The sequence below is a fragment of the Lipophrys pholis genome (genome assembly GCF_963383615.2).
Source record: "Lipophrys pholis genome assembly, chromosome: 21".
Classification (NCBI taxonomy): Eukaryota; Metazoa; Chordata; class Actinopteri; order Blenniiformes; family Blenniidae; genus Lipophrys; species Lipophrys pholis.
This window is the reverse complement of record NC_137649.1, coordinates 10,153,757-10,179,277: the sequence shown is the minus strand read 5'-3', so window position 1 is coordinate 10,179,277 and position 25,521 is coordinate 10,153,757. Positions and strand designations below refer to the sequence as shown.

General features: G+C 41.4%; 1 protein-coding gene across 2 annotated transcripts in view; it reads right to left on the bottom strand.

Moving 5' to 3' along the window:
• The window catches only part of akap12b (A kinase (PRKA) anchor protein 12b), a 40,574-nt gene extending 19,855 nt beyond the window's left edge, over positions 1-20,719 (bottom strand). Inside the window, exons 1-2 of one of the 2 annotated variants that reach the window (XM_080490103.1) lie at positions 20,380-20,719; positions 2,796-2,871 (exon numbers count right to left, since the gene is read on the bottom strand). In XM_080490103.1, coding sequence (XP_080346229.1) covers positions 2,796-2,871; positions 20,380-20,514 — 211 coding nt within the window. In that variant the 5' untranslated portion in view covers positions 20,515-20,719. Of the gene's footprint in view, positions 1-2,795; positions 2,872-4,555; positions 4,799-20,379 lie in introns of those variants that run through there. The other variant, XM_080490104.1, reaches the window with a different exon arrangement.
• Positions 20,720-25,521: the final 4,802 nt, after the last annotated feature.

Below are 25,521 nucleotides of genomic sequence, written 5' to 3'. Positions count from 1 at the left end.
GAAGGTCACTCGCATCTGAAGTTTTGCGCCGTTTATCTCCTGTTTTCAGGCCTGCTAGTGAGAGCACCTGGTGATAGAGAGAAATGTGCAGAATCTGTGTGACGCGGAGCAGCTTCTGTGGACGTACAACGCAGGTCGATATCAGGTCGAGTCACGGCTGAAATACAACTACTGACGACGGGCATCGGTTGATGAATAACAGAGAAAATACATTCATCTACATCCTACATGCAATTCTCTGCGCAATAAGCAGTTTTGTGTTGGTTTTTATTATATTTATGTTTCACTGCAGAAAATATTTAAATGAGACTCTTATATCTTTTATACTTTAAAATGTAATGACAGTTTCTATATATTCTATTTCGTCAAAACTAACTTTTTCTGGGTTTATGTCTCCTCCTGTTTTTGTAAAGCAAGCGTCCAGCAAGCGTGGGATTGTTGACTCACTAATAGGGAACGTGAGGTGGTTTTCATGCAGGTTATTCAGCTTAGTTTTACGCTACTGATGATCTATTGCTGCAATATTGTGGATAAATCCTAAGAAACCGACGATCGGACACAGGCAGCCTAACTTTCTAACTGAATGTCGTGACCTTGCTGCTACCAGCGAGGACGCTGTACCAAATCAACAGTTTGCCGATTCAAAAGAAATAAAATGCTGGACCACATTCTCCGTTGCCTTTTTCCTGCACATCAAGAAAAAAAGCTCAATTATTAGTTTGCTTCATTTATTTGTTTCCTGATGACATTGGTGGTGTGCACAGACGACATACAAGCTAATGTTCAGAGGCTCAATTGATAAGGTGCAAAGTTTACGAAAATCTTCTGATGACACAGAACACAGTAAGTCAGTTTAACCCGCACCAAAGACTTTTTGTAAGCGGGACACCAGGGTTGAAATGCAGGCCTGCAACACACAAGGTCAAAAGTGAACCCGATGATCCACCATCCCAGTGGACTTCAATAGTATATAGGGCCTTGAAAGTAACAGAAAACTACTAAAATGACTGCAGTTTCTGTGTAATTACAACATAAATTGCCTTTTTTGTGAGAAATGGCCACAGCATATTTAGAGTTCATAAGCTTTTATGACTTTTAATTTAGAAGTAAAATGTTTTTGGGGTTGGGATGGGGGTGTGGAAGTTGCATCTTCAGCCATCTTCTTAGTATTTACGTAGGCTTAATATGGACAATGCACGGTCTGATGAACCAGGAAAAGCTTTAATTGGTCTGCTAGGGAAGTAATTCTCTGGAAATGAATTAGGTACGATTTATTTTAAAAGGTTTTTGCTAACTGGCTTGCAGGACTTTTAGGACAGAACTGTAATTTAAACAGGAATGATGAGGCGCATGATATGATGGAACGGATTGAAATGAAATCTAATAGAGTAAAATTTCGTAAAAAAAATAATAATAATAAAAAATCAGGTCAAAGCTATGAGCAACAACTCCGATGACTTGACTGAATCCATTCTCATCTTGTGACAGAAAATGTAATCACATTACCCCAAACCTGATATGGCTTGGTTTTGGCACATGAGAGTAAAATGTTGGGGCGCTTCTATTTGTGCATGCATAAATGCACAAGATCTAAGCGCTCCCGACAAGGTCAACATGTCGACCCCCTCAGTTCTGGTCATAACTTTACACATCGCTGATTCACCTACAGTACGCAAGCACAGAGGAAACTATTTCAACAACTGAATGACTCTCCACTGGTCTTCCAGCCACATCAACTCTCCTGCTCTGAAAAGGGTATCAGGTTTCACTATGAACAGACAGAATCGCTTCATTAAATAGCTTATTAAATAGGTTATTTGACAGAGTGGTATGTGACATATCTCTGTGTTTTAAGTAGTATAGAGTTACTCCTTCCTCTGGGCCATAACATATTATGAAGCGCACAGGTTGCTTTGTGCTGGGGCCCGGGTCACGGCCTACTAAATATTTAGGGAGGGTGTACACGCCCCTGCAGCCCTCCCAGATGGGGGGAGACGCGATAGAAACAGAAAATAAAATAAACAGGGTCAGATTTAGAGAGAGACAGGGGAGAGCCGCAGCAGGTTGGTGCATGCGTCACTTTAAGCAGAAACTGAATTTAGAGCAGATTAATGTTTATCTGAGACCACATACTCATAGATCTGTAGCTCTGTTGTAAGAACAATGGTTTGGCAGGTCTACTACTTATAAAAAGACAAAAGAGCAGGGTTTGTTAACACTATTAATAGTGAAGTCCAAAATACCTGAAATTACTTTGTTACTTTGCACCTTTGGTTTAAGGTCACATCTCTGCAGCTGCTCACACAGAAGGAGATGCTGAGCTTTAAATCCCCTCTCGCCCATCTGCTCAACCGGCATTACACTACGGCCGAGCCCAAATTTACAAAACAGGTGTGTGCAGGTCAGTTCCCATTTACATACAGTCACCTGATGGGTTAAGAGCATGTTGGTATGTGGGTGTGTGTCGCAGTGAGTGTGGCTCTGAGGGAGAAAAATGGAGAAGAAAAAAAAAAAATCCCGTGTAGGTGTCCCCTGTGTGTTAACAAAAGGATTAGCTTGGGATCAAGTGGATCGTGCGGAGCCATAAAAACGTCTGCGGACAAGAATTTTTCACACACTGAAAGGCGACCCCACACAAACAAGCTTACCTTCTGCTGGAGGAAAATCCCAGACACAAACACACACAAACACCGCCACCACACTGACCACATGAACAGCTCCCAGAGACACGCACACACCCAGTAAATAAACAGTACTGACAGGACGGACACACACACACACACATATACACACACCTTCGGCCAGCGTGTTGTCCTCGGAGTGTCCGTTCAGGCTTGTCATGCTGGAGATTTGTCCATTCTTTTGCAAAGCCTAAAAAAAAAAGAGAGACAATGAGAAACAATGAGCTGGTTCACAAATAGAGATTCACATCTGCGCAGAATCTTGACGTGTGTCACACCTTTGTCTTTTATGGAAAAGTAAAAAAAAAAGAGTATCTGCAAGGAAATCCACGCACACACGTCGAGAACATGCAAACTCCACACAGAAAGGCCCAGCTGGTATTTGAACCTGTGACCTCCGTGCTTCGAGAAGAGAGCAACAACTTCTGGTTTACCCAGAATTTTCCCTGCCAATACCAAGCAGGTTTTCTTTGCCGTTGACTTTAGTTGTCAGTCAACAACAAAGAAAAGTCAGTTGGCATTGGCAGAGAAGATCTGGCATATTTTTCCTGGGTGTGATCGATATACTGCATACTCAGCTCTGCTGCGCATCCCACAAATGCAGGTTTAAATTAAGGTTTATTAAGGAAATAATCAGGCTTCTTAATATTATATGATTTATTGCTAATTAACATTTTACAAAACAAAGTGATCTACTGTTTTCTTTCATTTTTGTAAGTAGGTCAACAATATAGGATTTTTCTCAACTCTTACCGAATTAACACAGAAAAGATTGAGTCCGGATTCTGCTGTTGGTAAATATCAAAATACCTTTTACATGTGTTTGTCCAAAAGAGGTTTTTTTTTCCCAACATGCCCTAAAATAACCAGTATTTTAATGAAGAAGCAGAGGCAGTGCTAACTTAAAGAATAAAAGGTCAAAGCTGCAGCACTCTTTTCATCACAGTGTTAATCCCCTTCAGCTCACTCTCAGCAAGAAGTGAAGAAAGTTTCAATTTCCTTAAGGTGCCCAAAACAATGACAGCCTTCACGTGAACTAATAAAAAAGCAGCAAGAGCAATTCCACAGCTTGTTATTCTATCACGTGCCAATAAACTTCACAACAGCTTTCGAATGATCCAGATCAGTAAATGAATGTATTCTGTTCGGCCCAATCAGGTTTGTTTGATTAAGGAAATCAGACATCTTATCAAATGATTTATAAGAAGATGAAAAAGAGCATGGATATCTGTCTGTACAAGGCAACAACACACAGTCTGGCTCACACAAGGTTTGAGTCATTTATTTTTTTTTTGGCAGCGACCAGCTCCAAATGACAGTGTGATAATGGCAGGCAGGACTGAGCTTTTGTGTCCCGGGCCACAGGAGAGGGAACCAGAGCCTCCCCGCAGAGGTGCTAATATAACTAATGGACAAGTCAGGCTCCATTCCCAGCAAACCCTGAGTCCTCCTGGAAAAGCCCTGAAAAATGACACCGCAGAGGAGACAATCTGCTTGGGACAGGTTTGAAGGATGGACTGGGAAGTGAGGAAAAAGAAAAGAGGGGGAATAAATCAGCAACCTGCTCTAGAAGTGGCTGTAACTGAAAGAAACAAACGGGATAGAAAATGTTTATCCTCCTAAAATGCAGATTACAGAGCAGATGCATAACTAAAAGTTTTGTATTATTCTTTCAACTGATGTCATCGATCCTTTTAGTCTCTATAATGTCAGAAAAACAGGCAAAGAAAGACGTTTCTTAAAGGAGACAACCCGTTTTATTCCCTTAACAACTTAAATACAGTTCAAATAAGTCCCACATTTTAGTGGTCAGTACTCAGTGATTGAGTGATTGGTTTAACAGTTTGTAAAAAAAAGGTTAAATAAGGATTTACCTGTATATTGTAGTCAAATTTCTCTCCCTCAATCTTCGTCTGCCTAATGGGGTTAACTGTATGAATCTCTTCCTTCTACAGTGACCCCTCCTTCTTCAAGCTGTCATTATCCAGCTATTTTACAGTAAACTGCACCTCACCAGTCACTTTGTGAAAAGACAGACTTTTTGATTTGTGAGCACTGAAGAGCTAAAGTACATCAAATGACAGTGACTGGTTGCTTATGCAATCACATTTCAAAACAGACTGGCTGCATACTAAAGACACACCTTTTATTTCTATTCAACCACGTGTCCCCACCCAGTCTATTGTAATCTTGTTTTTTGGATCTGCTATGTTTCTTAAGTGCACACAGGAGCCACCCTGTCTTTTCTGAGAGGCCTGATCTACCAGGAACAAACGAGCAAAACAACCAACCCTACCAGTCACTTTTTCTTTGACACCCTGCACACATTGCCGGACCCTGATAACCTCACAAGTGCGTTTACTGTTTATGATTATCTGTGAGACACGGAGATGAATTATTTGTGTTGCAAATAGCTTGCCCTAATACCTAACCCCAGTGGTTTAAATGCGTACACGTGCTGTCCTGTCATTTTTGTCCGCGGGGTCTCGCGATCAGATACGGTGCTGGAGAGTCACCAGCTGACCTCCAGGCCTTCAGCCACCACACCCTCCACTTGTCTCCCTCATGACTGGGATTCCCCTCATTCCCAGCATTCTTTGCTATCTTCACTGAAATTTCAGAGATCACCCAACACCTGACGCTGCATCCACCAAATGCCATCTTTTTGGCATCTGTGAACCACAGTTAGACTGACACAGAAGAGGTGGAAGTGTCCGTCAAGGACCCCAAAGAGTGCAGTGCAAACGCAGAGAGTATTAATCATATATAAATATGCATGTCAATTGAAGAATTGAAGGCTCAAATATTGCAAATCTTAAATATATATATATATATATATATATATATATATATATATATATATATATATATATATATATATATATATATATATATATGGCGATTGCTACTCCAAAAAAGTCCCACATTGATTCTCAAGCAGGTCTTGAGTTTTTTTTGCAGTTGCTCACCGAACAGTTTTGTATTGTTTTGAAGGGTTCCTCGTCAGCGCGGCCTGACCCAAAAACCTAAAGACGGACTTCCTGCACCAGAAATGTGCACAAAAGAGCACAGAACAACAGACGTCAGCTTCAGAAAGCAAGAAAACAGACAGAAAAACAACGGGAGATTTATTTCCTCTTTGATTGTTTTAGCTTTGTCAGATCAGATGCAAGATTTTGAACGTTTTCCTGTTGTAAAGCGTTTGAGCAGCTCTGTCTCTGTTCTGAATTTAGATAGAATAATTTCTGTTGTGCAGGATGATACACAGAGATACTATCAAAAGAGATATACACAGTTTACATGGGTACGCATGTTTACTTATCGTATTCATGCAGGTGGCTACAGGTAGTCACCGGGAGTGAGATTCCGTTCAGCTCTTTTTATGTGTTCTTGAGCCCATCTTTGTTTAAGTCCTCACAGAGAATGGTTTTACATCTCTTCCTCCGCGGCCTCTTTAGCTAAACTGTTTACACACCCATTAAGCAGCACTTGGCGTCCACAGAAAGTAAGACTGCACGGCGCTAAACCTACATGCTGAGTCATCACATACACTTAACTAAATATATATGCCGCAGTTTGAATTGTCCAACTTATCAAATCAAACTTTGCAATCCGCCCTGTGTAGCTGATAGTTTAGGTTGCACAGGAAAAGGAAAAGGAAAGTCAAATATCAATCATCATCGTGTCCAGAAAACAGATCAATGTGATCCATTGTGGCTTACAGTGTTGCGTCAATATGCTGAGAACTCTGAGAAGCAAGAAACTTATTATGTTTTTAATGATGTTATTTTTGTTCTTGTATCATTGATGGGGCCGGGGACTATATAGACAAAATTACACAACTCTTGCTCTTGTTGCACATCACAATGATAAGCTGATGGTCTCAGAACAACAGTGAGGAATGAGTTTTATGTGAATGATTTCTCAAATTCGTAAAAAAGAAAAAAGCAGGATAACTGACTATGACTGATGCTTTCGATCTGAAACTGTGAACACGGTGAACGTTTTATTTGATGAATGAATAACGTGACAAAATGACAACTCATGCGTTTAACAACTCTAAATGATTTGCAAATTACTAATTACTTTCTAGGACAATATTTTTCAATAGTTTTAATGCAGAAAATTCTAGAAGAAATTGAGAGATTTTTGGTCCAACAACCCAAGTATTCAAGTGATCGTCCTGAAGGATCAGGTGAAAAAAACAAAGAATACACAATATGCGTGAATTAACAATATTACAGTACTTTATCATCATGGGGTGTCAGGGAGGAAAACATTCTTATGCACAAAGCTACTTAGCAATATACACATGAAAAGTCAGGCTCTTTTCTCTTTATTTCCTATTACCTGTCACTACTGGCAAGATTTGACATAACTATTTCCTCTAAACACAAATTCTAGACTATTCATAATTTCAATTCAAAAACTAAAGAGTCATCTGGGAATAAGGTGCATCAGCTCTCACTCGCTGAACATTTCTAACATTTCCATAGATACACAATTTAAATAAATCCAATCTATCTTACAGGAGGGTTAAATAGGATATTTGACTGGTTGTCATCAATATTAACAAAGACAACGTTGGGGTTGAATCCTCCACATCTGACTCAGTTGTTCTCATCTCGACTTCTCTCTGGTCCAAAAACTCCTGCGCTTCATTTTTTTCTACAGTTTATCTCATTTCACTTACGTCTCGGCTGCAGCTCTTCACTCAGTGGCTCCTTGCAAAGAGCCGACATGCTGTCGTGTAAATCACTCGACAAAGGTCATCAGAGGAGATCTATGCCTCTTCAACCAAACACATGACGAAGGTGGAGGCGGTTAATGGAAAACCGGACGGCGACACCGCTGGAAAATCACATCTTCAAACCACGTCTCCAGTTTGGGAGAGGACAAACTCATTATGCAAAAGAAGTCCGGTGCCTGGCCTTTTAAATCCAAGGCTAAACTGATTCAGGAGCCTACGTCCACACAAACAATAAGACCATTTTAGTGTCATGTTCAACATCTTGTTACTTTATTACTCTGTTGAAATACAACGCGGTAATATTGTTTTTACTGCGGCTTGAGAGGTTAAAGTCTCCAATGTGTTTGATACACTTAACAGAGTGGAAGGAAAGAATCTGTTGTTTGATTGGAAACAGATGGAAATCCTTCTAGAACGAAACACATCAGATACAGTTGGCAGATATTTTCCATCCCACCACAAAACCAGCAATAACTGTCAATCATCAGTTAAAGTAGAACACCAATAAACGTAAACGGCAGCTATGAGTTCACTCCCTTTGGCTAATGCCGTCGCTTTGCTGTCAGCATAGTGTTAATTCTGTAGAAAATATACATACCGCTAAATGGATCAACGTGAAACAGCTTTTACCTTTCCATGAATTTAATGAGAAGGTTTATTCAGCTGTTGTGTGGAATCGGCTGCGTGGTAGTTTGGTAACACCAACTATCAAGTTACGATCACTCTCAGAAGGACGTGTGCACACACAAGCCAGCGCGCCGCGGGAGATAACAGGCTTAAAGACTCTCTGTGCGGTCGTATTTTGCCCGGGACAGTTAACCTCCCGACCTTTGACCTCAGAGGTGTGGATAGAGTCCCAGAGCAGACGAAAGTAGAATGACACCGCTGGTGAGGGGAGCGGCCGGGAGAGAAGAGAGAAAAAAAAATAAAAAAGCAATAAAGACGGAGGAGAGAAGGTGAAGACAGAAAGAGTGAGGTAGAGCTGACACAGAGGATGGAGATGAGGTGATAGAATAGAATTTAATAGAATAGAATAGAATTTAATAGAATAGAATAGAATAGAATAGAAAATAAAGCACAGGCGCATGCCAGACCACATTATTTCAATGAAAAACAATTTTTTTCATTATTCAATCAAACCAAAAAACTGACAAAAACTTATATTATGAAACATTTCAAGTCTCTTTCTTGGTATCATTCTTTTTTAAATAGTATCTTAATAGTCAAATTTATATTTTGAAATTGCTTGAAAATGTATAGTTTTTACATTGAGTGTAGAATAGATGTTGCCCCCATCACGTCTAAAACTTTTTTCATACAGGCACAATATTTTAAAAGACCCTTGCAAGATATTTTTAACCCTCGTTTCCCAGGACGAATCTGAGCATGAGCATCATGCCCAAGCCCCTTTCCTTACCCCCTCCCTCCTTCTCTCTCTTCATGTCTCTTCACCCCTGCCAGCCCCCAATCTATTATCCCTGACCCCCACATTCAGTACATACCAAAGATCAAAGCCTGACAAGACCCTCGAAGAACACTCTCACTGTTTCCACAATCCATTAACTCGACTCAGGTGCTTAACTGAGAGTACCTGTTTCTGTGTGTGTGTGTGTGTGTGTGTGTGTCTGTGTGTGTGTGTGTGTGTGTGTGTGTGTGTGTGTGTGTGTGTGTGTGTGTGTGTGTGTGTGTGTGTGTGTGTGTGTGTGTGCGCACTGCAACCCTTGTGTGTGTGTCTTTGTACAATCTGGTCTCAACATGCTTTAAATGATCATAGTCTGATCAGATGTTTGGATCAAGACAGATGTGACTGTATCATTTCATACCCAGACGTTTTACAGATCATGTCCTTGCTGCTATATATTTACAACTATAGAGATGGCGGTAGAGATGGAACTCCATCTCTACCGCCATTTTCTCATCCACCTCTCCTCTGTATACACAGCAGGTTTTGCCCCCTGTGCTTTTATTTGCGGGGGTTTTCAGGAAGGAAGGCATCCATTACAATAAATCTGTCAACCCGCCGCTGGCAAACACGCATGCACAAACTGTACATGGAAAATAACACCCTCCCCTGCTCCATGAGTCTGTCAGCGTACCTCTGTGTTTGTGTGTCTGCAGGTTTGGACCGCCAGCTGTTCCACTGGGTTTTTCTCTAATACATGCAGGTCACATCCTGACCAGAGGTCAGTTATAAGTTAAAGTTCAGCTTCGAGCTGCATCTTCGCCAATGCGGAAGCAGCGATAACATGCAAGCTCCACAGAGAAACACCCTGCACCAGAGTCAAGCCCATTTCTACTTGCTTTCAGCTGACAGTGTAAAAAAAAAAAAAAAATCAAGGAATAAGTACAGAGTGCAGAAATGAGCCAAATGCAGCGAAATAGTGAATTTAGACTGTAAAACCAAAGACATTTGCAGGTGGAAATGATCCAAAGCATGCACTTTGATGAAATAAGTAGAATTCACAGCCATTGATTCTGTTCCTCTTGTTAAACTACCTGGTCCAGTTTCCATACACAAATAAATTAGAATAATGTAGCCCACAAGTAGAGAAGAGGATTCTTATGGATCTTGCTATTTTCTATCCCTGACGTAGAAGACTAAATCAATGATAATAATAATGAAATCAAAAACGTAGCATTTTATTAAAAGGTTAGGATCATAAATATAATGGCGAATTTAGGACATAATAAAACCCCATAATAAATATCAGTTTGCAGGGAATTAATATATGTGCTAGACTTAAAGCAAAAACTTAGACCATCAAGAAATATCATTTATTGCTTATGGATTAGAAATCACAATGATATTGTGATACATTTTCATTCAGTAGCTTTAATAACTATGAAAGAAATACACCTTGTTCTTATCTCTATAACTGAGTGCGACATCATTTCACCTCCCTCATGGTGGATCCCAAAGCATTTCATTGGCCAAAGGTGAGTCAAAGTTGAGTTTGATGTTAAGGTGACAGCTACACCCATTCAAAGAATAATTATTAGAGCCCTGACCTACTTCCAACATCAACTGTGATCACCAGATGTGAGAGTGAACCAGATTTCATCACGAAGAGCAAGACGCTTGTCTCACAAGAACATGTGTCAATATCATCATGGTGCAGCCGAGGAGAAATCAATTATGTTTGATTGATAACCGGACAAGATTTCAGCAGGTTCAGCAGTTCTTTAACACACACATTGATTGTTTAATTATTTGCCCTATGGATTATAACTTCACTCCTTAAAGCAAATCATTAAAACCGTTTCATTTCGGGTCCTTCTAATGACGCAGTCCGATAGTTCAATGACTTGCACAACACCAGTATGCTTGATAGTTTAAAGTTAAACCCCTTTGGTCTTACCTTTTCCTTTGAGAGGTTTCATTGAGCTAAAAAAACCAAATCACTCTATCCTTTTTAAATATATGATCAACGACACCTCAGCCCTGAAAGCCATATTGGTTCTTCTGTGACCTGCTGTATTTAATTTCACATCGCAGGAGAAGAGAACCTGGGGAAGGGGGGGGGGGGGGGACAGTGAATTCAATGAATTAAACATGAGAGGGATAAAAATAAGGAGAAGCCAGTGCGCATGGGCGTGAGAGAGCTCAGGCTGGAAAGGAAGCAGGAATGACGTGAATGCCGAGCAAAAGGTTTGGTGACGGTCGAGCAAGAGATGCACACCTGTTCTGCAGTGTCAAGCCAACAGATGAAACAAGATTGTCCTTCTCTACCTACATCAGTGCATCTCTAACCCTTTAACCCCCACCCCCCCACCCCGGGTCTCTAAACCTCCCACAATTTGTCTGTTTTTCATCTCCCCCAACGCCTTCATCTGTGCGACTGCTGCGCTCGAACAGCAAACGGAGCCAAACAACAACAACAGCAGCCGGAGCAAAAGTAGGACCCCCCAGGACACGATCATAATCAGGCCGCGCTGGCCAGCGTCTGACCCCAGGGGCCTGCCTCTCTAACTGGGTTGAAACAACAAATCCAACCTTCTCGCTGACCCTCCTGTCATGAATCTCTAAATATCTCTGAGCTCTGATAAGCTTGAGCGCCATAATTATATGGGAGATGAGAGGATGACTGGGGACAGTATGCAGACACCATAAATATGGCTTTAATTTGCAAGACACTTGAGCCAGACTGTTTTTTTATTATTATTTTTTAAATAGCTTTGGGCCTCCTATTACTCTTAGATTATTGCTCTATTAATGTCTAAATGTTTAATCCAGGTTTGGGCACAGAAACAAAAATCCAGCGTCACAGACGTCACCCTAACAGCTCCTGATATTTGACCAGACGTGTGACTGAGGAGCAGTTTCAAAGGCCGCGTTATTTTTTTTACTAAACTGTGTCAGTAAGAAGGAGATATATTTACACATATTTCCCTTTACATAAGAAGTGCTGTGACAGAAAGAGGCTAATGCAATTATTTCCAAATCAGAATTAGGTCAGCGAGGAGCTCAACACTAATCATTTGGTTATTATTTGTGAGCACGTTGAGGTTATTATTGGTACTTCCACAAAGAATCTTGCAATATTACCATGTTGAACAGAGAAAATGTGATTAATTTAATGAAATACTGTTTATAGTTAATCTCATTATTCAATAGATCTCACATTGATAAAGAAAAGTGACCGTTTCAGTGGCAGAGCTTCAGAGGTCACACCAGACCAGGTCACCGGAAATCCGGTCTTGAAGGTGTGTGTGTGTGTGTGTGTGTGTGTTTGTGTGTGTGTGTGTGTGTGTGTGTGTGTGTGTGTGTGTGTGTGTGTGTGTGTGTGTGTGTGTGTGTGTGTGTGTGTGTGTGTGTGTGTGTGTGTGTGTGTTTGTGTGTGTGTGTGCGTGTGTGTGTGTGTGTGGGTATCATCATAATACACCCCTGATAATACTGTAGATACTGGGTTTATCCAAAACTGATATTGTCTGGCTTAAGTAGCTGATTAATTTGTACACAACATACAAATATGCAAGTAATTTGCTTATATTTTCTCCACATGTTGGTATCTTTGGTGAAATGGATTTATATATGATTGTATATGTTGTGGGGGAAATTGAAATCTCGGGCAATTTCAATGTCCTCTACAGAAAGTTGCGATCGTAACTTCCCCCAGGGGAACTTCAAATTCCCAGAGATTTTAATTTCCCCCACGACATGAATGCGGATAACAAGTTTCTATAGTTAAAGGAACCAATAAAAATGACTATTTTAGTTTTAAATCTGCGCTACATTCATTGATTCACACATTTGCTGTGCAGCAAACATGCAAAACAGAATATATTTGGAGTGATTTTCTTTATATCACATAAATATAAGTTAAGTAATATACATTAATATAAGATTCCTGCTCTTGTCTATGTCTGCACCACCTTTGAGTTTTCAGTCTTACTCAAGGCAAATAATCCAAACCTACTAAAATACATCTGAGAGTGACACTGTGGATCAGTGACGATCATCAACAGGTCTATAATCATGAGTAAATCTATTTTTCATATCATAGGCAGTCATTTATTTATTGTCATCAACACGAAGTATCTACGAGCTCCACATGTAGAATTTCAGAGGAGGCGTTCGTCGTGTCCTCTCCCGTCTTCTTCACGTCACGGGGTGGAGGACCATTTGACTTGAACCCAGTAACCAGAGACATGTGAAGGGAATCAGTTTTGAAAAGCAGCTTGTCTCATTGGCTGCTCGTCCTCGTCTCGCATTCATCAAAGATACACTTCCATCGCGATGGCAGTAACGTCAGGATCGGCCGCTTGCCGTTTCAAAGCAACATCTCCATTCGACTTAAACAGATAAACAGAGAGCATCTAGATTACTGTACCGCATGTTTTTAATTATCCTGAACTGTAGTGGCGTCATAAAGCTGCTGTCATAAGACACGACTGGGTAGGACAGCTCTACATTGTATTGTGCAGTGGACAGTATGGGGCTTGTGGCACGTACACATTTCTCTGCAGTGAAGTCAGACTCTCCCAATTACAGCTGGACTTTGTTTACTTATTTAGCATTTTTTGGAAAGCTGCTACAGAAAGTACTGTTTCACCTGAAGTGCACAGAGCCAAGCACGCATGTGATGATTGAAGGTCACAGGACCTGTAGGCAACATCAACTCACTGAATAGTGGTTATAAGTTAAAAGGTGAAACAGTTTAGGTGAAACACTTCAGCTGTCCAGATCAGAGAAGATGCAAAAAAAAGCAGCAGCAGCTGCTCCGAAGCCATTTTTCACCATTTGTCCTTCAAATGCTCCTGACTTCCAGCACAACATACACACGCACGCACGCCCACACGCACGCACGCAGGCACGCGCGATGACCTCACACACTGCTGCATCAGGACCAGAGCTGATGAAAAATGGATGTACAAGAGCAGCGACAGAGCAGAAGGCAAGAGAAGAGGTGAGCGAGTGCATAAGAGAGGAGAGAGCGCTATGAGGATACCTCCTCCATCCGCAGCTCCATGAGGCTGAAACACTGAGGAAAAAAGCTCTTCAGCGCTCAACAAAGGCTATTCTCTGCAGAAAAAAATAACAGCATTGTTTGCTCAAACGCCTTACACAACCCATGGTTTATGTTTTCCTGTCATGTGGCCTTGAGAGCCACGTTTTTTCTCACGAGCAACAGCCGACTCATTGACACTCTTCGTCACATCTCTGCGCGTTGTATAAGCCGACCGTATATCCTCATGGCTCTTTCAATGCAGGAGTTGATGGCTGCACACCAGAAAACTCGGTGTTTTATTCTTCAGTAAAATGGAAACATGCTGGAGCGGCTGTTTTCACAAACTATACACAGACAGCCATTTTGTTTCTGCAAACACACAAAGTGACGTCAAACCAAACTGCACTCGGGAGACTCTCGGAGGAGTGCAGAAAATGGCCTTGCAAGTGCAAGTAGAGATAAAAAAGATGAATCATGGTACTAAAAAAAAAAAAAAGGGAAAAAATGGAGGCAATGAGACCAATCAGGATGTAATCAAGGTGAAAGGAAGCAAGGAGATATAAACAAGCATGATTCATGTTTTTTGCATGCAAGATTACTGTGACTTAACACCTTTTCTGCAGTGTCATGAATCAGTCAGCAGTATATAATTAATATATAGTTTCATTCACACGATTCTGTGAAATAGGAGCGACCTGTAAATTAATTAGAACATCGTCTGTGAGAGATGGTAAACAAACTAATTTCATCCGATCTTAGGAATGACAACAATGTAATCACACACACATGACTCGATATAGCACACATATACGCCTCTGACTTCTAAGGGACAAACGAAACTCCAGCAAGTTATACAATAATAAAAAGCTGCATGACAACCAGGGTGACTTGAGGTCCAGTCGTTGGGATTGATTGGGACGGAGCAGCAACAACAGCCCCCGAGGATCAGTGAACAGGATGAGCCTGACTCGCCAAGACCAGCAATATTCAATAACGTGTCATCATCACGAGACAGCTATTTCCCGCGAGGAAACTCCTCTTCACCGCAAATTAGAGGGATATGAGCTTTAATATGAGCATGAATGAAGAACAACATGTTACGATTTTACTAAACTTGTTGGAGGAGGAGCACCTTGTAATCCTGAACGCATTAGCTTTAACATTAACATTAACATGAACATTAACATTAACAAAGACAAAATGCCACTAAAACCCTGTAGTTCACACATCTTAATGCACCTTGACCACACTGGCCTGATTTAAGCAAAAGTTAGGAGATGAAACTCGAGGAGTTCTACTGTCAGCCTGGGTATTGGGCAGAAGTATGAAAAGCTTTAATAATGAAAGCAGCTTGGGTGCAGTATTAACAATTTAATGGTTAATTAGGCTTGGGAATATGAGCTAGAAACACTGTGAAGGAATTGTAAAAACAAAAACAAGCCGTGGAGACGAGGGGAAAAGCATGGTTATGCAACGCTTTGTTGATGCAGTTTTGCTGCTATTGGGAGTATTTGTTTTCATACAGTATTCACGCATATCCAAAAAGCAGGTTTGAGCTGTTGTGGTTTGAGGGTTGCGCTTTGTCTGCTTTATTGAATTCTTATCTTATGCAATAACTTCCATCACTGGACTTTCTGCTCTAACTGACTAAATTATTTAGCCTCCACTGATGAAAACTCTTAACAGGAAAAGAAAAACATCCACATTTGCTTTTGGAAACTGTGGTAAAAGCAGAGTGAGTACAAAGGACATGAAGTATTTTTTTTATTTATATAATGTTATGCAATCATACAAAGGAGAGCTAAACTCATAAAGTACAATATGGAAAAAGTATACATTACACCGGCCATCTGGTGTTGTAGAGGTCAGCGATGAGAAAAAAAACCCTAGTTTGATTGATTCTGAGTTTAAGGGCATTTCTCTGTTTAGTTTGCATGCTCTTCCTTTTAATAAGTGTTGTATTTTATTCTGGGCACTTTGGCTTTTTCTTCTCATGTACCAAAAACAATAGAAGGATTTATTACATTTCTTCTCGGTGTGTTTCTTAGATGTACTAGTGGCATGCGTCTGACTTGATATTTCTGTTGTTCAGGCTGTGAAAATGAAATCGAGTTGTTTTGAGTAAAGGTCTCCTCTAAACGTCTTGTGCGAAGCAGGGAGAGCAGAATATGATTTTACTTGCTCCATAGATTTTAGCTCAAAGTCCTCAACTTCCACTTTCAACACTCACACAAGCACTTTCTACTACAACCGAGTCTGCTTTTTCTTTACCTGCTCCCATTCTCACTCAACCTCTGTCATCAGTGTCCTTTTGAAATCGGGCAGGAGGGAGAACAAGCGGCTGATTCATCTGTCTTTGTGTCATGTTGGCGGGCCCCCCTGTAACCTCCTCCCTCTCCTTTTACATCTTTTTTTTTTTTTTTTTCGCTCTCCACACTCGTCCCTTTTTCCTCTGCCCACCCAAAATGCTGCCTCGCCGACCTGCTCTCCTCTGAACATGGGGGCTTCGGACTCGTCTCAAACGCAGCCCATCCTCAATGGCTCTTCTGTCTCACTCCCTCATCTCTCTCTCTCGCTCTCTCTCTGCTTAACAGGATAATCAGAGCCGAAGCAGCGTCTGATCAGCCGCAGCTCATTATACAGGAACGTACGAGCCTTAATCAGCACACATTACATTATATAACATGATGTTGGATCATTGGAGTCACCTGCCACTGTGATGGCTGGAGGAGCCGGCATGTGATTCACGTCCCACAGGTGACTGCGACTGTGAGTCAGTGGAGAGCAGACTGAAAGCTTCCAGGATTTAGTTTCCTCACAGAAGGGAGGGGGCAACCATTTTGTTTATCGAATGCGTCAACCTTTGTCCCGTAAGAGTTGCTCACATACAGTTTGATGAAGCTTCACTGGAGCGATCTTGTGACCAGGCAGACCGTTCAGTCATATGTCTTCGGTTGCTGTTTACAGAGCTGCTTCGTCTAATTCACTCAAGCTGACCCAGAGATGAGACTTCGCCTTTGTTCAGCCTTTAATGTGGGTTTGCTGATGGCAAGTCGATAGAAAGGAAGGGGAGAAGTGCCGTCACCTCGCTATAAAGACTTTTATTCTGTTCAACCTTCATTTACTTCCCACAGTGACGAATGAATTTATTGGGAAATTGATGACCTAATGATGCTATTGCCACAATTAACTAGAGTTTGTACTAGAAGTCCTATATTTGGTCAGTTTCAAATCAATACATCTCATGAGATGTCAAATCACATTATTAATGGACACACATTCGCATAACAAGGACGTTTAACAATAATGACTTATTTTAACATTACTTTGTAGAGAGAAAGAGAAATAAACACACGGGTGCAATCCTTCATTCCATACAAGTCAAACATTTTATTATTGATGAGCATGTCATGTTTTATTTCTTAAAGAGCTTAGAGAAAGGTTTCAGGTGGTCTGTTCATTACATAACAGCACAGGCAGCGGCAATCCATTTTCACTCATTTATTACTTTAACTCATCGGAGTTATTTTAACCAGATTTTATTCGTTGGATGAAGCACAATTGAGATATGTCCACTATCTAGATGTCCACTTGCTTTACGGCCATAACATGTTTAATTCGATAACAGTTGTGGTGCCGCGGAGTCACGGAGGCATGAAGGTGATTAGCGGTGGCATTTCTAAAATTCCTCTGTGAAGTGAAGGCGATATCGACTGTCTATCAACCGGGAGTGCAAGTGCAAACATTCGCCGTCCAAACACGCGCCCACCTTCCCCCTCTTTTACCCCAAAACACCCAAAGTGATGCAAATGTTTGTCTCTTCTCAACACTTTGTTTACTATTTATTATGACTAAAAGGCTTCAGGATCACTAATTCAGCTTACATAAACATGGATCACTTACAGAGAAAGCTTCTCTGTGTTTTTATTGCTGCTCTCTACTTAGTCTGAGATGACATGCTTGGTGCCGCAGCCGAGGTCGTGGTTAATCCTCATGCAAGACAACAAATGGATCAGGTTTTGTCGGTAGAGGAGAAACGTTGTCAGAAGGCTCCAATCACTCACCAAACAATATTGACACATACAATCTAAATAGTCCAAAATGATTCAGAAATGTAATAATGAAGCTGTCGATTGGATGAATCAAGGTGCGTGTGACTCCAGTTTTATCTCAAATGAAATGATTACCATTTATATTATATCATTATATCATTTATCCAGTTTTGTCAATCAATTTTGTCTGAGAAGGCGGTCAAAGACATATAACCTCTGTTTTATCAGATCAAGACGCGACGCAAATATATTCTATTTCAGCACAAGTATAAATGTTTCATAGCAGCCAATCAACCATATTTATTTTCTCAGGCATCATAAAATTTTGTCAAACAAGCACAACAGAATAACTGAGGAAATCAATAACCAATCATATTAACTTTTAAACGCGTATCACATTAAAATAAAATCACATTCGAATTAATGGCTTTACTCGAGTCATGTGAAAAAGTTCCAAACTTTAGGCTGCAGAGATCTACAGACGTAATATTTACCAAAAAATCCCAGCATATAGGCTGTTGTTATCCTCTTGTTACTAATAAGGAACAAATAGATGAAAGAAACGGGGCTCTCATTGCGTCAACCTGCTCCATGTGGGAGAAACAGTCTGAACTCACAAACTGCATCACCTGCCACAGCTGGAACAACACGGCACAATCGAGGTACAGAGGTCACATCAGCAGCTTTGAAACATTTCATATCACACATTCCAGTGTCACGATCGAGAAATGTGAACGAAAACACTGCTCCCGCGATAAGAGTCCCAGCATTAAACAAACGTCCCAGCATGAAGTCAATTCGTGGAAAACAACAGCTTATCCATTCCAACGTGAGTACACACAACACTATCGTGAGAATGAAAGAAAAATTGGAGAAAAAAAGCCGAGATTAAATATTGATTTAAGTTCTATTTGTGTTTTCTGTTTGACACCTCAGTGGAATTCATTCGACCTTTCGGGTGACCTCTGAAGAAAAGGTGCGGGCTACAAAACGTGACTTCTGACCTACGGCCAATAAAAAAAAAAATCAATCTATTGAAAGGTTGCATGTGGCCTAGCTAGAGCAGGTGGTGACGTCTAGGTTAGTCATTAGGAGCAGCTTACTAAATATCTATTCACACAATACTGAGCAATTTGCACCAGGGTAACAAAGCTGCGCCTGCGAGACGCTGATAATGACCATAGAGCCCTGCATGGTCAGGGAAATAAAGACACCATGCTGTCTTTCATAACAGTCTGTGTAGCTTTAACCTAAACATACAGTGACGTTCAGAATGGATAAACTCCGGCTTATTAACTGTCATTTACAGACACATCGGTGTTGTTGGTCACAGTGTCCTGGACCATGTCTGTCTGACATGTGACCAAATCCAATGATCACAGCCTGATGTTGCCAGATCATGTTTATTTTCCCCTTCAAAATGAATTTGCAAAGTAGCAATGAAAACATTTCAGTCTTCATGAAAAAGTTTGATGAGATTAGCAAGCGGTGCAGCAACTTATTAGTGATTTATGTTTTCCTTCAGTGCGCTTTCGATGAAACAAATCCAGCTGTCAGCCACTAGGTTGTGAAGAATTACTGTGTTGCTTCACTGTTGGTCTGTGAGCTGGATAAATTCATGTTCTTCATGTGGATCAGACACTTTCTTAGCATTCGTCACTTTGTTATGAGCTCTATGGCAGGAATAAAAATTCAGTACGGCGCTTGACCAATCCGCACACTGAATGATGAATTCAAACAGCCAACTGATTTCATTAAAGTCACTATTTACTTGAATGAAATTCAGTTTTAATTGACTTTTTCAAACTGTCACTCATTGAATTTCCTTAACTTTGTTATATCAAATAGGTCAAATCAACTTAATTTCTCCATTGCTTACTGTGGAGCTGTTTGTATAGAACCATTCAAGTGTCATTTTGTAAGTTTTATTGAACTTGAAACTCCAGTATTTACAGGCCGTACAACTTTTCAATCAGGCTTTGTTTGTTCAGAGCGTCACAATGAAATAACGCAGACTAAAGAGGGGAATTGCAACACACGCACGTATGCGTCACGTGACCTCACCTCAATGCTTTTCATGACAAAATAATTGATTCCTCAGTCAATGACGCGTTCACTGACTCGCTCTGTGGGAATGAAATACAAACTGCTGCTGTGGAGCGTTGCTGAGTAACTCCACGGGCCTGTGTGGCTGTAAATCTGCACCCGGCTGAGCTGCTTGCGTTTTTTTTATTACTGCGGGACTGCAGACAAGTCGACTCATTACTCAGCAGAAAAAAAAAAAAGGCGCACATGGAGCCGCAGCGCATCACTGACGCGCACCGGATGGGAGGAGGAGGAGGAGGAGGAGGAGGGGGGGCAGGTATGTTTGTAAACATGCAGATAGACTGATGTTTTAAGAAAAGAATTAATAAAACAGATAGCAGGGGCAGGTTTGTGGGCCTTACCTTGCTGTCCAGGACGCTGTCCTCCTGCAGCACCTTCCCCTGCGCACTCAGCTCACCGCCGGAGGCTGAGGCTGAGGCTGAGGCATCCTCCTCCTGGCTCTTCCCGTCCCGCTGCACCGAGCTCTCTGCTCCCATCGCGAAGGGTCTTCAAAGATGGACCTCGTCTGGCTTGCGTTTCAATCTCTTAAAAGAAAACAAAAAGCTTCTCCAGCGAGCGAGACAAGAAGCGAGTATCCAAAGAGTCCGGCGAAAGAAGAAGGAGGAGGGAAAAAAAAGAAAAGTGCGAGCTCTGCGGTGCAGCTCCGCCTCGGGGTGGCCTGGATCTGGAGTGATGAAGTGTGAGGACCAGCAAAACTCTTTTAGGACGCCCCCCCCCCCCCCCCCAAACCCAACCCCCGCCTCTTCCAACACCTCCCGCCAGGATCACATGGGCTCCGGTGCGCGCGGCACGCCTTGCAGCATCACGGACGGTGCTGATGGAGGAGCCGAGTGCAGTTCGTGGGACAAACACACTGCAGCTGGTGCAACGCGGTACACAGCAGGAACCACGACCGTTGAAAGAGATGAGAAAACATACACATGTTAAGAAGTCACTTTCAAGATCTATATTAATTATATTTGTGATGACACAAACTGTTTAAACAGGTATTCGCTCCATCTCACATTTACACAGTCCTTAGTTCCAGTCCAGGTGGGACACACACTTTTGTTTGGATTTTACATTATGCTCCTTTTCTCTCTGCCTTCCTTAAAGAAAGAAAGAAAGAAAGAAAAAGCTCGCTTTTAATATAGATTGCTGACTTCTAATTGTCCAAAGGTCTGATTATCAGTGTGTGTGTGACAAGATAAAAGTGCATGAGGTATTATAGTGTTACAGAGGTTTGAACTGGTTGATTTCAGGCTTGGGAGTGTTTCTGTGTTGGCTTAGATGTTCTCCTTGAATGTTTTGTTGTTTTTGTTTCCAGGTACTTTGGCTTCCTCTCACAGTCCAAGGACATGTGTATTGAGTGAACTAGTGCATGGGCTCGTGTGCGATTGTCCGTTTCTCGGTTCGACTTTCCAGGGTGTCCTGCCTTGAAGACTCAGCTGGGACCAGCCCCCAAGACCTTACAACCCTTAAATGAACAAAGCAGATGGATAGATGAAGAAAAACTTTTGATCTACTATATAATTATAAAAGGTCCTCTCAGTGAACGGCTATGTACATCGTCAGTGATCACATTTCTTAATAATTAATTACATAATACCAATGCATTTACTCAGCGACAACACAGCAGGCTTTACCTTCCAACCACTAACAGTTGTGAACACTGTCCAAGAAACATAAAATATATATATATATATATACTATTTTGATCATGTGGACAAAGAGAGGCAAACTGACCTTATGCCCATTTCAAATCTTCAGTTATAAGTGATACATAATCCATGTGTTTGGTCAGTTTACAATCACAGTGCAGATATTACAGGTCAAAGAAATCATATTAAGGTAATGAGGAACGTTAAGTGCAGACAAAAGCATTTTTTAAACAACAATGATATGGTTTTTAATCATAAATACATATTTCTACACAACACTGGGCTATTTTTTATTTCTAAAATACAAAAAGGTGTAAATGTTCATGTTCCGTCATGTTTTTTCTGACGTTCCATCTCTGTCTCTCCTTTCAGGCTTTTTGGTTTCCCCTCCCCGACGTCTTTCACCGGTGCCTGGGTGTGCGATTGTTGTCACCTACTATCTTTGGTTATACAATTGGCTTTTATTTTCCATTTTTGTTGTCGGTCCACCGTGTTTCAATGGCTCAGCGTGGCTGTTCTGCTGTGCGTCTATGTGTTCTGTTGGATAACGCTCCTCTCAGTGGAATTAAAAAGAAAAGCAGATAATAGGATTTTTGCACATATTTTGAGGAGAATTTAGAATTAGTCTGCTAAATCATTTGGAAAAATATAATAATAAAAATACATTCATTCTGATAATATATTCTATCCTCTTCATAGAAACTAAATGTCACAAACGGAAAGTATCAAATGTTTTTGGACCTTATTTAGTTTGTTTTGAGTAGAAAAGTTCCGAAGTGTATTTAATATAGTGTCTATGCAGTTTTTGTTTAGTCACCTGAATTTTCCCGACATACAGCAGGTTGTACATGTTGACAATTTGTTGATATACTGCGTGCGTGCGTGCGTGCGTGCGTGCGTGCGTGCGTGCAACTAGAGAGTTGAGGTTTAAATGTAAATTGCAGGTTAAGCCATGTGGCATTTTGTTTGGAATTTCAGAACGCACAAATTACAGCCCGATGCACAACAAGCCAAGTTCACAGTCCTGAGCCCTGAGAGTCCTGGCATGTAAGCCAGAACCCAAACACACACACAATAAAAACAAAAACTCACGTAGGAAGACAATGAGGGGATGTAAAAAAAATTTTTTTAAAAAGGGTTTGCACTGAACACACAAGTAAAATGACCTGAAAGTAATTTAAGTCAACTCAAAGCCAATGGCATACGCAGAACATGCAAACTCCAAACCGTCAGTAGATTGGGACCAGGATGTTCCGGACGTGAGGCGACTGTTCTAACCAGTAAACCACATGAGGTCACATTTGCGACTGGCATTGAGATTTTGAGTGTCACAGTGGTTTGCATGACTCAATCCACCCTGGGTTTGAATCTGGGGATTCCTTGTGTGGAGTTTACATATTCTCCATGTGTATTGGGATAATTGATGACTGAATGAGCAGAGCGTGTTTTGTTTTTTTGGCACCTTGTCTGAGTGACCCAGACAAGGTTTACGCGGCACAAGTCTGAATGAAGCGGATATGGAAGATTTCCTCAGAGAGATCGTATGTGTTTCGACTTACTCCAAAACATTTTTCATCAGCGTAAATAAAAGACACTGTGGACCAACGGGCTCAATGTTGTGTACTGCTTGATGGGGTAAGTGAAGTCAGATGTTTCAAATTTCATTGATTTTATCAGCCATTAAACTCCAAAATAAGCCTTGTGTGGATGTGCCGTGTTGATGAGATTAGTACCAATGGCATAAAGAGATCTAACTTAATAGATCTGAAATCCCATGTGGCCAAAGCGTCCACTGACACATGATGAGCTGCCCCACTGTCGGTCTATACCGAGAACTCTGCGGACTGCACGAGTTTTCCTCATCCGTTCACTGATCTTTACATGTGAGCTCAGACATGAACACACAATAGGGAAGTGCATTTCTGAACATTTATCAAAAATATCCAGGGGTTTGGTTGAAATTCTTAACTTCTTACAAATACTTTGTTGATGCGTCCCCTGTTAACCCGTCCTATCTTCTAGGAGTGGTGGTGCAGCTGATCCTGCTAGAGAAGATCAACAACACTTAACCTCAACTCTAAAATCATTCATGTAAAACATTTAACTGATGAACAATTTAAAGACTTTGTAATATGACCAAACAAGGCAGTGTCTTTCTAGTGTCAGTTTATGGAAAGTATCTTTAGGCTGCCTTTATAACGCGGGATATTTTAGTTTACTAAAGTCTTCATGACAAAAACAAACAAGTAGATCAACGACCGAGGATGAGCCACATAGAAAGCTTTATAAGAGGTGCCCCCATCCCGCCGTAGATAAATTTGTCAGCGGATGACCTTCAGCACAGTCGGTCTATCAGCAGTGAGGCTGATGTCATCTGGAAAAGCAGGATGGGAGGAAGGAGGGGAGGAGGAGGAGGAGGACGGGGGAAGGAGGTTCTCATTAAAGTGAAAGCCTTACCGGACATGTCACGGTCTCCGCTCAATAGAACAGTAATGTAAGGGCACATTAAAGACACAAAGCATGTGAAGAGGAGGGGGAGCTAACGAGTACTCGCAAACAAATACTCGTCTGTCACACTTGCCGTCTGGTTCTCATTGAAATGCAGATAAGTCAACATAATTGATTACATTCTGCTGACTACGCGTCAGTAAAACAGACTGATGCATTATTAAACTTTAGGATTGTGAACTTCAAGCAGAAATCTGTAATAAATAAATTTCTTTATAATCTGAAACTGAATCTACCTGATATTTTGTTGAAAACGTTCAGAGGCCTTTACATTAAACTTCCACTTGAGAAAATTCTGCTTTATTTCGGTGAGAGGAGAAAAAAAAAAAAAAAAACCCTGTGAGAAACTGTGAGAGAAGCTGTGTTCTCAGATAAATACATGGCAAGTTTGAGAATGTGGCCATGAGGGGCCTCATCCAGACACAGCACCACAAAAATACTTTGTCTCAAGCGGCAAAACTCGACCTTCGCTGCTAAAGGATGTGGAGACCGTTTCTCTACTGTGAAACATTTGCACAAACACCACAAGACTAGATGTGGTGCGATACGTCAGAAAACAGGGCCACAGTGGTGGAGTAGTTAGAACTCTTGCCTCACAGTGAAAAAGAGCCGCGGTTCAAGTCCGGATTGGGCTCTGAGGCGTTTGCATGAGTAGCGTCTCCTGGGTCTATTCCAGTCGTTTAAATGTGGATGACGAAGGGCCAGAGCACGGGACGCCCTGGACAGGTTGCCGGTTCATCATAGAGAGGCCATCACAAACAGTCACATTCACGCCAGTGTGCAATTTTGAGTCCCAACTTAACCTCAGACATGTTTTTGGACTGTGGGAGGAAACTCAAAAAGCATGAAAACACAAGAAACGCCCCCCCCCCCCCCCCCCCCCCAGCCCGGACTGTGATCAGGGAGAGTCTCACTTTATGGTGGTTTGGGGTCAGGAAACGGCCCGTTTTCCACTGCTGGGGACAAATCTGAACCTTGACTTACTCACGACACAGACATTCAAAGGGACCTGTCCCTGGTACTGAAAATAGTTGGCCTATTAAATTTGACTGCGAAAAGATGAGAGCTTACACGACTCCAGGATGGAGTCAGAAACTCAACACAAACAAGTGTAACTTGACAATACTGGGATTTTCCAGTGCATTACAAAGCAGTGACGAAGAGTGTGCCTCATCAACACCGCGGCCTCAAATCTGTCATCAGCCCAAAACAAGAGGGTTCAACGTCTCCCTCTCTCACACAAACACACACACACACACACACTAAACATGCTGTACGAGCACTACTGTATAAATGAGAGCATTCCTTTCAGCTTCGACTGTAGTTAAAGATCCT